General features: G+C 41.7%; 1 protein-coding gene across 5 annotated transcripts in view; it reads left to right on the plus strand.

Annotated features, from left to right (window-relative positions):
* HHLA2 (HERV-H LTR-associating 2) overlaps positions 1-13,869 on the plus strand; it is a 790,111-nt gene that overhangs the window by 769,471 nt on the left and 6,771 nt on the right. For 3 of the 5 annotated variants that reach the window (XM_050960680.1, XM_050960684.1, XM_050960671.1), the window contains exons 3-7: positions 6-93; positions 2,541-2,852; positions 3,467-3,727; positions 7,673-7,987; positions 12,844-13,507. In XM_050960680.1, the coding sequence (XP_050816637.1) occupies positions 39-93; positions 2,541-2,852; positions 3,467-3,727; positions 7,673-7,987; positions 12,844-12,980 (1,080 nt within the window). In that variant the 5' untranslated portion in view covers positions 6-38 and the 3' untranslated portion in view covers positions 12,981-13,507. Of the gene's footprint in view, positions 1-5; positions 94-2,540; positions 2,853-3,466; positions 3,728-7,672; positions 7,988-12,843; positions 13,508-13,869 lie in introns of those variants that run through there. The other 2 variants (XM_050960696.1, XM_050960691.1) reach the window with 2 other exon arrangements.

Raw genomic sequence — 13,869 nt, forward strand, 5'->3', positions numbered from 1 at the left:
ATCAGTTAGAAATGAAACTACTGTAAATCAAAGAAGACATGAAGGTGCAGAAAATACTTATCTTTCTGTTTCATTTGAATGCTGTAGCTTCAGGTAAGTTTTAGCTGTGTGTTCATGCAAATGATAAAGAAATTAAAGTTTTTTTTGCAAGAGGTGAATTACTTAAAAGGGATATCGTCAAGATAAAAATAATGGTAAAGAATCAGCTTAAGGCACTCAGTTGATATAAGACACTCAAAGCAGAACAAGGATGTCCTCATAAATGGATTGCATTGCAGCAAAGGAAACACAAACTTGCCTGTGCTCTTTTTTCTCCTTTCTTATATAAAGGCAGCTTGAAGCACATGGAAGCAGCAGTCTGAGAACAACAGGGTTCTTGAGTAGGTAGGTTTTAGTGTGCTGGAACTTTCTGTTCTGAAGCATCAGCCCCTCCCACTTGAGAATCTTCATTATCTGTAGCAGGTCTGTTCTCCTCTGTAGGCTGCAGCCCTCGGAATACAACATCATGATGATATACCCTTGAGCAGGTGTGACATTCCATTCAATAGCCATGGTTAACATACAGTCACCCTAGTTAAAGTCAGCTTTGGTTCCGATTCCAAATATATCAATCAGATACCAATTTGTAACAATTCTCTGATTATACTGACAAGTATCAATTACCAGCTATTCTACCTGATGTTGCTCCCCAGGTCTTCAGGGTAACAGTAGAGAGAGCACCCAGGAACTTTAGATCCAAATCGACAGGCTCCCTACCATCTGAGATAAAAGAACCTCTAGTAATGCTATGTTTAGCTTATAAATGTTAGAACAATAAAAAGGGCTATGGTTAATTAGCTAATGTTGGCACAGCGTACTGGAGCTGTAAAGTTATAGTTATGTTCTTGAAAAATGCTACTTTAAGCAGAACGATATTAAGTGAATCAAATTTCCCCATAAGAATTAATATATATAGGGAGAGTTAGGTTCCAGGGAAATTTTTTTTGCCAGACAAAAGGTACACACACACTTTCTCTAAGTTTTAAACAGACAATTTAATACTGTACACAGCAATGATGATTGTGAAGTTTGGTTGAGGTGGTAGAGTCAGGCCTGGTTTACACTGGGGAGGGGGGATCGATCAAGTTACGCAACTTCAGCTACGTGTATAAGTCAACGTACTTAGATCTACTTACCGTGATGTCTTCACCGTTGACCCAGTGGGTAATGTAGACAAGCCCTCAGAGAGTGGGATATTTCCCAGGGAATGCTTTGCTGCTAAATGATGAACTAGCACTTAGCTGAGCCATCAAGGGTTAACACGTTGTTAATGTAGCCTCACACTCTACAAGGCAGCACAGATGGAGGGAGGAGACACAATAGACGCATGGCAGTGGCTGCAAACATTCCCTGTGGAAACTGAAAATGATGGTGAACCCATGCTATCCCACTCAAGTGCACCACTCCCTCCACTTTCCAAAGTGCAGAGGAGTGCGTGTGTGTGTGTGTGTGTGTGTGTGTGTGTGTGTGTGTGAGAGAGAGAGAGAGAGAGAGAGAGAGAGACACAAACCATCTGTGTGTGAGGGAGAGAGATAGACACACACAAAAACTGTGTGTGTGTGTGTGTGAGAGAGACGCATTTCCCCTTTAAGTACTCTGACCCCACTCTAAGTACATTGCCTTTTAAAATAGATCAGGAAGTTGAGAAAGCAGCTGCTGCCAGCAATCTCCCTCCATCCTGAGCCTTGTTATGTCCCCCCACCCCTGCTCTGTGGAGATGGGGTACAGGAGTCTGGGGAGGGGGACACCCTGACAATAGCACCTCTATCCCCCCTTTCCCCCCGAAACAGCAAGCAGGAGGCTCTCAGGAGCAGCACACGGCAGTGGAGGGAGGGACAGCTGAACTGGCCGCAATTGATAGCCTGCTGGGCGGCTGCCTCACAGGGAACTTAGGGGAGTTGATGGGGGGGCTGCCAGTCCACCCTGGTTCCAAGCCCCCATCAGCTAGCTCCAACAGGCTGATCTTCCTGCAAGCAGTGGACAAAGCCGGCGGCTTTCAAATGACATTAGAACGGAGCGTTGCGCAACTTTAAATGAGCATGTTCCCTAATAGATCAGCGACATAACAATGAAACAACATTAACTAGGACAACATTAAGTGAAGAGAGTTACTGTATATAAATCTCAATTATCTGGGCACTGGAAGGCCGCAGTCTAGAACGTCAGTGATGCAGAGTTGAGTATGTCTGAACATGAGTGTCATGCATTAGAATACTGGTGTACTGGAGTAAGAATTATGTGACTGTCATCCCACCCTCTCTGCTTCAGGAGGTATGTGGGTGACCTGAAATTATAACGATGGGCATGTGTTTAAACAAACAAACGAATGATGGAAGATGTGCCCCTGTTAGGGCCAGAAGATCAGTTCAGCTGGACTGAAAGTTGTAATTTTATTTGAGGGTAGAGGTGGGGGGAGGAAGTACATGGATTTACCTAATTTATTTTTGGTAACCCATTCAGAAATGTTCATGCAGTTATAGTATGTGCATTGTGTTTTCAAGGTCCTGAAGAGGTAACCGGGCGATTATCCGAAGATTTTGTCCTTCCTTGCTCTTTTGCACCTGCAAAAGGTGAAGTAATTTACTGGAAGAAAGGGAACAAAAATGTGCACAGCTACTACTACGATAAGGATCAGCTAGAACGTCAAGACTCTGAGTACAAGGGGAGAACATTCCTTTTTCATGAGCAAATTCCCACTGGAAATGCATCCTTGAAACTGAGTAACTTGAGCCTGAGTGATGCGGGCTCCTACACCTGCTATGTGGGGACAAATCAAGATAAAACAGAAGTGGAAGTCAGGCTTCACGTAACAGGTCAGGAGGATATTTAACATACCTGAACTGCACAGGTAGCAGATCTTATTCTCTTCCCTCTCACCAGAAATTGAAATACCTCAGACCAGTAGTAGCACCAATATCTTTCCTGTCTATCAGCACTAAAAGGCAGCTCTGTACTTCACGGTTGCATTTCAGCAGTAAATAGGGTGACCAGACAGCAAGTGTGAAAAACCGGGACAGGAGGTGAGGGGGTAATAAGAGCCTATATAAGAAAAAGACCCAAAAATTGGGACCGTCTCTATAAAATCGGGACATCTTGTCACTCTAACTGTAAAAGAAATAACCTAGTTCTAGCAGAGGGTGAAAAGCTACAGTGCAGTCATTTGAGGTTAAAATTACTGCAGGTCTGCGGGATGCAATTGGGTAGTGGGTGAACTTAAATAGTAAGTAGGGAGGGTGGATTCTGACAGAAGTTTGGAAACTGATGATTGATAATGGGGCAAATGCAACACTGTAGTCTGAAATAAACACAAATAATTGGATTTGGCTTCTGTGTTCTGCGGATTCTGTCCTATAGTATTCCAGAAAACCAATCACACAAAGTTAAGCCGAATGTTGAAAATACCAGACTTTTTTTTTTGTCTTTACAGTTTCCCGCTCTTATGCAATGGAATATGAAAAACGAGACACTGAGAGACTGTTGAAATGTCTTGCCTTTCATATTTATCCTGAGCCAAACATATCATGGGCATATAACAGTACATCTATGCAAAATACAAAAATAGAAGTAACCCAGGATGGCCGTCTCTATTCAGTTAGAAGTGAGCAGAACATTACAAACAAAGTTTCTTCTTACCAGTGTCACGTTCAGTTTCACAACGAAAATTGGACTGCTGAATGGAAAATGGAAGGTAGGATTGAACTATTCTCCATCCCTTAAACATACATAAAGCCCAGGACAGTTGAGCCATAATGAGTCTATGCATCTATGTTGTACTTGATTGGTAGAAAGACAATAGTTCTGTAGACCTCAGCTGATTATAAAACCAGCTAGGCTGAGATGAGTGAAAACTCCTCAACATTCACCCCCAAATTTCAGAACTGTGAAATCCATTTATTTTGTGTGTGGCAGCTTCATATTTAGCTTTTGACCATGTGGGTTTTGCACCTCCCAAGTTGCACAACAATGAATTTCGAACTATTTCAAACTCACAAAGGTTTCCTCAATAGGTTTGTAGCTGGAGTTTTTCAATATAACCATAATGTGGTTTGGAGTGTCATTGCAAACCTATCACACAGTACCACCCAATAGTAAGACTTGCCTATAACCAACTCTAGATGGCTGTGGCTTGGCTTGTGCCCATTTAATACACTGGGGCAGCTAACTTTGTTTAGTGCACAGATTAATTTTATATTACAGTAGCACTCAATAGACTCAGTCTGGATTTAGGATCCATTGCACGTATTACTGTAAAGATCACTTAGTAAGAGATGCTCCCTGCTGTGAAGAGTTTATAATATAAATATTGTTCATATGTCATGCCTAGACAGACAACGTCCTTTTGTCTTTTTTTTAAATTGTCCCAATACATCCCTGACCTCTTTCTCTCCCATTGTCCAGGTGACCCAGCCAGACATTACCTGTGGCTGACCTAAAGCATTCTCCTTTCACACTGCCTGCTCTGCACAAGTAGCAGCAGGGAGATGGGGGGTGGAGAGAGAACTATTCCTCATCTATTGTTCTAGTTACCAGTCTGTCCCTATCTCAGTCCATTCCCTATTGCTTACTTGAGTCTATTTACTACCATTTGTCTTCTCTGTCTTCTTTCTGCACCCCTACCCTTCCCCAGATCACATCTCCTCACCTCTACTCAAACCCAAGGAGGGGGAGTAGAGCAGCAGCCAAACAGATTGTTCAGATTCAAACAACAAAATACACAGGGGCAGAAAATAGATAGTGTTACTCCATAAGGAAAAACAGAGCCACTGAAATTTAGCTCTCCCCTATGGTGCATTGACTCCTGCTGCATCAGGGTTTTTTTTGCATTCCCTAGAAATCCATTTCAGCAAATAACTATTGCTTTCCTGAGGCTCTTATCAATTAAGAAATATTTCTTAAGAGAGGCAACAACAATGAAAGAGCAAAGTTTCCTGTTAGATCTGCGTGATTGACCTTGACTCCACTACTCTGCGCTCCTTACGGCACATGCACAGAACTCATAGTTCTCAATCCACTGTGCACTCCTGTCATAGTATAATTCCCAAATCTGGACCTTAGCGTCCAAAATATGGGTACTAGCATGAATTCCCCTAAGCTTAATTACCAGCTTAGTTCTGATAGGCTGCCACCAATCAGGATTCTGAGTACCTGATAAACTCTGGTCTCCCCAAACCTTCCCTGGGGACCACAAGACCCAAATTCCTTGAGTCTCACAACAAAGGGAAATAAACCATTCCCTCCCCCCTCTTTACCTCCTCCCAGATCTTTCTTGCCTGGGTACACTAGGAGATTACCGTGATTCAATTCCTTGAATCACCACACAGAGAGGAATGATACCTTCCCCCAGAGGCAATCCAGATTCAAGCTCCGTGAATCTAAAACAAAGGGATTCCACCCTTTCCCTCCCTTCTCCTTCCCTGTTAAGTACAGACTCAATTCCTTTGAGCCTTAACTAGGAGAAAAAAATCAGACAGGTCTTAAAGCAAAACTTTTAATAAAAAAGAAGAAAAAAATAAAAGGTTTATCTCTGCAATTTAGATGGTAAAGAGTTACAGGGTCTTTCAGCTTATAGACAATAGAAAGAAAGTTTTCTCCAGCTGAAATACAATTTAAAATGTTTTCACCCCAATACAGATTAAAACTCTACCAGCCAGATACACAGTTGCAAATACAGAAAAACAATTAAAAAGACTAAACTGTCTTTCTACTTTTGTACTTACAAAATTGGAACAGAAGATTAGAGAGCCTGTAGGTATGTGTGGTCACTCTCAGAGCCTAGAGAGAACAAAGCCAAACCCAAAAACACAAACAAAGGCTTCCCTCCACCGAGATTTGAAAGTATCTTGTTTCCTGATTGGTCCTCAGGTCAGGTGTTTGGGTCCCTGTTTGTTAACCCTTTTCAGGTAAAAGAGACATTAACCCTTAACTATCTGTTTATGACAACTCTGCAGAGCAGAATTTTGTTCTGAATATGTGTACTATAGCATATTAATGTAGCTCATTAATGGAATCCCACATCTTAAAGGTCACATTGTGCTGAGTGTTATAAATGCCTCACGCTGACTAGAACTTGTCCTTACTAACAGCAAGTGAAATTCAAAAGAGCTAGGGGAGTGGTCTGGATAAGCATCCAGATTTCTGGCTGCTTACCTGAACCTCTTGAGATCATGTAGCCTTCTGCTAGCCAGGCAAGAAGCAATGTGAGGTGCAGTTTTTTCGCCCACATTGGCCCTCAGAGTCACTCTCTATATCCCCTCATGTCAGCTACATCTACACTATGAGCTGGAGGTGCAAGTCACAGCTTGTGAAAACATACTTGTACTAGCTCTCATTGGAGCTAGCGAACTAAAAATAGTAGTGTAGCTGCAGTAGCAGGGGCAGTGATGACATGGGCTAACTGCCCCAAGTACGTACTCAGAGATCAGGTGGGGTTGTAGCCTGTGTCGCTGCAGCCCATGCTATCATGGTTATGCTACTATTTTTAGCATGCTAGTGTAAATGTGTGCACACAAGCTGGGAATCATGCCCCTTGCTCATCATGTAGACCTCGTCCCACACACCAAGCATGCTAATGTAGTGTAGAAATGTTATGGCTCCCTGCCCCCAATACAAGTTGCCAACCATCCCTCTCCATTCATTAGTGCCTATTGAGGTGAGTTACTCTTCTCAGTCATAAACTCTACACCTAGCACTGGTTGCAATATTTCATCCCAAAGCACTGTGAATATGTGTGAGTATATGAGAATTTCTGTCCTACTTAACATCTTCCTTTGACCACTACTAATCTGTGAGTATCTTTTAGGAAGCCTTCCCCACCCCCCTTTAATAAAAGAAAAAAAACCAGTAACATTCTTTGAATGTTAATATTTTTTCTGTCTCCTAATCCTTATAGTTGAGGACTCTGTTCCACCACTGTTGTTTACTTTAGGAGCTGTGTGGTAGTACTAAGAACATAAGAACATACTATATTTTATTTTAGACAATTAACTAAGATGAAATGTTAGGAACCGAACAATTGTGGTGTCTAGATATTTTCCTCCCTTAAAAGGTTTGAAAAAAAAATCTAAATTTCATATTTTAAACTAGTACATTAATAATTAACTTTATTTAGAACCTGTGTTCTAAAAACATTAGATCTTTAACCAAAAATAAATGGAGTCTAATTTTGCATCTTTTATGCTTTTAACTGTTTGGCCTTCAGGCAGCTTAGATAGTAAAAATAAACTATGTGGTGCCTTTTGTTTGCATGAGTCAGAAAGCAAAGCTAATACAAGGTCACAGAGTTAGCAGAGGTGACTCAATAGGGAAATGTTCACATCTAAGAAAAAACCTCTTTGCAGTGGCAAAAACAAAAACTCATTTAGTATAAAGCAGTTGCCACCTCTCCACACTGACACCCCTTTTTGTTTGTTTCTTAAACCAGCTACCAAGGCTGAACTACAATGTCTGAAATGACTCTTTCAAGAAGTGGTTTCTGCAGTTGGATGTCTTGTGAGGCTTATAGTGAAGTATTAGTACAATTATATCAGAAGATTGCTTCAAAAATAGTGCACAAAAAATCTGAGCATCCTTCACAGTAGCTTGCTCAAACCATTGCTTTCCCATTAATTGTTACTTTTTAAATTGTATATTTCAGATCCATTTTTTAAAAAGGAAGGAGATACCGTTTCAATTCCATGTGAATTTATGGCTGAAGGGTCTCCATATACTAAAGACTTTATAGTTACTTGGACAATAATCAGACATGCATCTACCTTGGTTCTGGCATCCTCCGACAACCCATCACAAACCCCTGAACAGTTTAAAACTCGATTCTCTTGGGAGAAAATCAATGAACAGGACTATTCAATAATCTTAAGGGATCTTACTCTGGCAGACAGTGGAGAATACATGTGCAATATTTCAACACCACACTATACACAACTCACTGTAAGAATTTTGCACGTTGGGGGTAAGTTGCCGCAATTTCTACACTGCAGGTTGGGGAGAAAAAGGTCAATTCAAATCTGCAGAATGTCAGGAAAAATGACCTCAAGTCCTCTGAGAGACACAAGCCGAAGTTAATTTAACCATAAATTCCTTTATTAGACCCAAAGACCTAATGGCATTTATACAATTGCTCTAAACACGCCTACAAAGCTGTTTACTCCATCCAAACAGTTACAAAACATTTATAGGCATTTGATCAAGTACTTACAAATTGGCTAACCCCACGGGCATTTAGACCCATATTGTTTGGCTCCAACGTGGTCAGACAGGTATTAACAATGAACCCTTTAAGAGTTTACCCTTTTATACCCTTTAACAAACAAGTGATGTCATTATCAATTGTCAGATCTTAGCTAAGGGCAGATGGAGTTTCGTATATAGCCAATTCTTTACTGCACCTGGCACCCAATTAATTATATTTTATTTCTATTATTTTAGGCCAAACCTTTAATAATATCACACTGGGTTGCTACAAGTGGAACACAATTACTCTTCTTTATTATGGTTTCATTCTTTTTGATTCCATGCTGTGGGCCAATTGTTCATGCTAATATCCCAACACATTTTAAAATCATAGTTCATCTAAATCTTGTGTGGGTCTATATTCCTACAGAGGTAGAATAATGTTGTGGTGTTTTATTAGAGAAATATTGATCTGGATGAGAATAAAGTAAGTTTAGGCTTTTCTGAATATTGAGATTTATTTACTTGAGAGATTTGGAGATTTTTTCTTATATCAGTAGCTGATTTTGGACACAACCTTGTGAAGTGTCAAGTGTCATCAGTTCCTGCTGACTTCAGCTGGAACTAAGAATGCCCAGCAACTTGCAGGATCAGGCCCTAAATGCCATCTGTTGATGGAGACATCTCGGTACTAACTGCCTTCAGACATATGGTAAACTCACAAACTGCACTCTGCAGTGCCAGCTGATAAAGAAAATTGATTGGAGATCAACACAGTTATTTTGTATTTTTTTTTCAATTTTATGCCAAATAGAAGACGTTTATTTAGACTTACAAAAGAGAATTTTTATGTGCATGGCTAAACTTTATGAGACCTGTATAGTGGATTTTTAGCTGTGAGACCTCTTGGCTGTATTTATCATTGTAGTGCTGGGGACTCAATGAACAGCTTATTCAGCTCTTTCCAATTCTCTCTCAGTGAAGGTCAAATAGTAAGTTAAATCTAGTATTCAGAATTTATAATGTAAACAATTGTTAGGGAATGTAATTTGTCGTTTGGAGTTTTTTCCCCATGCAATACTTCAAAGTGAAAATAAACAAAAAATCTCTCAATCACGGTGTTTGAGAAGCATGGGCTGTTAAATGCAATTACTTAGGCCAGAGCTGGTTTAGGGACCCCAGTTCAGTCTTAAGTAAAATGAGAACTTTAAAATACCTCACTTGATGAGTAGGGAGGGAAAAGGAAGAGATACAGCTGGACGTAATGAAGGGTGATGGAGAAAGGAGCAGTAAATTTAAATTGTGCCCTACCTTCTCCAAGCTTGGCGTGGATCTGAGAACAGACAGCGTTGCTGCAAGTGTGTGTGTGTCTGTGAAAGTTTAAATAGTATAGAGCAAAGAAAAGAGGCGGTGTTTGTTAAACAGACAGGATTCCACACAATGCAAGTTCTAGCTTTGTCTTTGTGTCTCAGAGAGCACACCCCATGTGAGGAGCAAAGGTTTTAATTTAGGGACAGGAAAGGATCACATTGTTCTTTGGCCTGTCTTAGCCAGGAGTTCAGACTAGATGATCTCATTGGTCCTTTCTCGCGCTGGCATAGGTGCTGCTCCATAGGTGCTCCAGCCCTGGAGCACCCACAGGGAAAAATTAGTGGGTGCTCATCACCCACCGGCAGCCAAGTTTCCCTGCCCTCTCCTCGCTGCCTCCTCCTCCGAGCGCGCTGCATCTATGCTCCTCTCCCTCCCTCCCAGCACTTCCTGCTGTTTGGCGGCGCTTTGGACTTTCCGGGAAGGAGCGGGAGGAGCAGGGAAGTGGTGCGCTCTGGGGAGAAGGCGGAGAAGAGGCGGGGCACGGACAGGGACTTGGGGGAAGAGGGTGAAATGGGTGTGGAAACTTTGGCGAAAGGGTGGAATGGGGGGGTAAGAGTGGTGCACGGGTGGTGGTGGGGGGTCGAGCACCCACCGGGCAAAAGGGAAGTTGGCACCTATCGGCCTTGGAATCTAAGAATTCGTGAATATGGCTCTCAAATACCTCAGTTAATTTACCTTCATTCTCAAGATTTCTCCTACAGTTGCAAATTTGAAATAAGCTCTCTCTCTGTATACTTGGGATGGGTTTTATTACAAATTAATAAACAAGCAAACTTAAAATGAAAAGCTTGCTAAGGCTAACTGCTATAAACTGTTACTAACCTAACTGGGAATGAGAGAGACTAATTATCAAGTCAAGATCATAGATGGAACTGAGTCAATAAATCAAGGAATTTATTGAATTGACTCACCAACTAATTGAGTAATCAGATTGACAAAGCTGATCACACAGGGTCAGTTCTTACAAATGGTAACTGCAAGATTAAAGGAGGCAGTTGTCTGTTTTGCTCTAAACCCCAATTGTAGGATCTTGCTCCTGGCAACTACACTGGCTGAACATCTTAGATTGAGAATCAAACTTGTTTGCATGTTTGCACTCAAGGTAATATTTAGCCTCCTCTCAACATTCCTATGTACTTAGTGACTTATTGTTGGCTTCTCCCTGATCTGATTATCCTACTTGTATAACATAGCAACTCTAACTTCCATTTTATAGAGCAGAGGGATTTTGCTGTCCTCTTCTGTCCTTTTTTGCTGTCCCCTGGCATCAGAGCCACCCAGAAGAGGGGGCAAAATGGGCAGAGTGCCTCCACTGAGTGGCACTGCAACCCCAAGTGTCAAAGCCCAATGCTACTAACTGAAATTTGGTTCTGTGGTTTCTCTGTCACAATAATAAAACAGGGGAAAAAGATTGCTTAAGGAAAAACAAAGATTCACTGTTTGCATGTGTGGTCTTCAGAGTCAAGAATGCAGCTTGTGGGACCAGGTGATGTGGTCTCTGGTTAGTACCTCTCATCAGCATGGTCTTCTGGGCAACTTGGCTGTTCAGGCTTGTGTAGCCTGTGGTTGTCTTTGTCTCCTGTTTCTGTAGGGTCAGATTTTGAAAGCAGGGATGTCAGCCTTTATTGGTGTGGTGGTCCTAGAACACACATTCTTCCACCCGTAATGGTCAAGATTGCAGTTCTAGCTTACTCCACCCTATGGCACCTCCCTAGAGATTTTCTGAGCAACTCAGGGCATCATCGCATATCTTGGATCCTCACAATGTGGTCCAATCTTGGGCAAGCTTGATTCTTGGTCAGTTTGGAAAGCCCTGCTTTTCAATAATCCATCATTAGGCCACAAGCATGCGTACTCCAAAAATATAAAAAGAGTAGGGTAAGCAGGAGTTGACTCTAAGGAAGCAATCTCACCTCGAAAGAGGAGAGGAGAGGCTACAGTTGGAGGGTGCAGATGGCCCCAAGTTCCTTAAAAGGCCGTACACTTTCATGAATATAACTAATGGCCCAACGAACATCTCCTTCTCCTTTCAGACGGGAAGCCAACAATTCTGTTTTGGGTCTCCTGAAACAATTTTTTTTTCTTTAAAACCCTTCCTGCAAATACCAATCAATCAAGGTCTGAGGTTTCATCCTGAGCCAACACTCAATTCTTCTTACGGAAATGCAAAATGTTTCACTGGAAGGGATTTCCATTTCTTAGCCAGCTGTACTACCAGGCAGGGCTGGCTTTAGGCTGATTCCCCTGAATCGGGCCCCGCATCTAAGAAGGCCTTGCGCCCTAAAGAAGAGTGCCTAACTTTTTAATTTTTACTCACCTGGCAATGGTCCGGGTCTTTGGCAGCACTTCGGCGGCGGGTCCTTCACGTGCTCTGGGTCTTTGGTGGCGGGTCCTTCAGTGCCACGGAAGACCTGGAGCAAGTGAAGGACCAGCCACCGAAGTGCTGCCAAAGACCCAGACCGCCACTGCGTATTCAAATTGAGCCCCGCACTTCCTAAAGCTGGCCCTGCCAGCAGGCATAATATTTACTGCTGAGTAGTCCGGCTGCAAAGCAGTGAAGCTACTCATGGTAGTGAGCACTGTATCCAAAGACAGTATTTACAGAATGGGGCCAGTTGATCTTGTTTTTAATTAGACTGTTATGGAAGTCACCAGGCAAGACCTCTCTCTCCATAAGGCCACACACACAGAGCTCTGCCTTGAGAGTTTGGCAGTAAGCAAAGGAGCGTGTTTTCAGCAATTTGGGTTTCAAATGTACTTATCATTTGAAAATGTATATTCTCTTAAGATTGCAGGACCTTAAAAGCTTTTATTACAAAATAAATTGCAATTCAGTGTTAAGAGTAAAGTCATTTTAATTGAAAGAACAGATTAGTTCCCAGCTCAGTTAGAACTTTATGAATTATAAACGGGAAAGAAGTAATAGACTCATGCCCATTAAAATCACAGAATATCAGGGTTGGAAGGGACTTCAGGAGGTCATCTAGTCCAACCCCCTGCTCAAAGCAGGACCAATCCCCAACTAAATCATCCCAGCCAGGGCTTTGTCAAGCCTGACTTTAAAAACCTCTAAGGAAGGAGATTCCACCACCTCCTTAGGTAAGCCATTCCAGTGCATTGTGGACTGTTGTGAGTATTAAGTCAAGCTTGCACTGCTGTGTATTTCACTTAGATGGAGCACATAAGCTTTAAACCTTCTGAAACACTTGAAAAATGTTAATATCGTCTGTTTGTTTGAAATTAATATGAACTATATATTTTTAGAAAAATCCTCACATTACCACTGGATAGCTATAGTGCTGCTGATCCCCATCATTGCCTTGGTGGTATGGTGTGTTGTGAAGGTATGTATTACTTTAATATCTGTTTTTGTAAAATCCCCTAGAACAAGATGTATGTAAAAATATAACTACTGGTACTACAAATAAGGTCAGAATTTGGATGCTTGACAAGTATATTTGATTTGTTTTAGTTAAGAATCTGGCAAAAGACTGAAAGTATAAAATCATAGGTTGTAATTAATATTCCCCTGTTTCTGCTATTTCTTGTGATTAATAGGGAGCCGCAATGCCCCTATAGACTACAAGCAGTGTCTGCGTTGCTCTATTTTAGATGTTGGGTTGGCTGAGTGATCCAGGGTAGGTTCTTTTTGCTCTGCATATACCTAAGGTGAGGTCAGGAAATTATTTTTCTCTTCAAGAGCACACTGCACCAAGCAGATCTGAAAAACAGTCCTCAAATAGTCTACATTGAAAGAGAAGCTGTATGCAAGCATATAAGCCTTAAAGTGGCAAAAAACTAATCTTGATGCATCCAATCTCTGTTATTGAAATGAAAAATCAATTGCTTACACACACCTCTGCAGAGCCTCTCTTTCCCCAAACTCTTTCAATCCTTTTTTGACCCACAGATCCAAAGCTTTTAGAGATTCACAGCGGTTGGGTCTGGTTTGCTGCAGATCCCAAGCCCTCCAAGGTTATAGGCCACCCCCTGCCCATTCTTAGGGTATGTCTATATTACAGCAGCTACAGAGGTATAGCTACATCATGCTATAGGTAGCTATAGATACAGCTGCTGCAGTGTAGACATTCCTACATAGATGGAATGGTATTTTCTGTCACTGCAGGTAATCAATCTCTCTGAAGGGAATTCTTCCATCATCTTAGCTGCATCTACAGGGGTGGTTGGGTCGACCTAACTGCATCACAGGATGCAAAATTTTTCACAGCGCTGAGCGGTGAACTACGTGGACTTGTTTTAGGTTTAGACTGGACCTCACTCTGTATTGCT

The sequence above is a fragment of the Gopherus flavomarginatus genome, chromosome 1 (genome assembly GCF_025201925.1).
Source record: "Gopherus flavomarginatus isolate rGopFla2 chromosome 1, rGopFla2.mat.asm, whole genome shotgun sequence".
NCBI lineage: Eukaryota > Metazoa > Chordata > Testudines > Testudinidae > Gopherus > Gopherus flavomarginatus.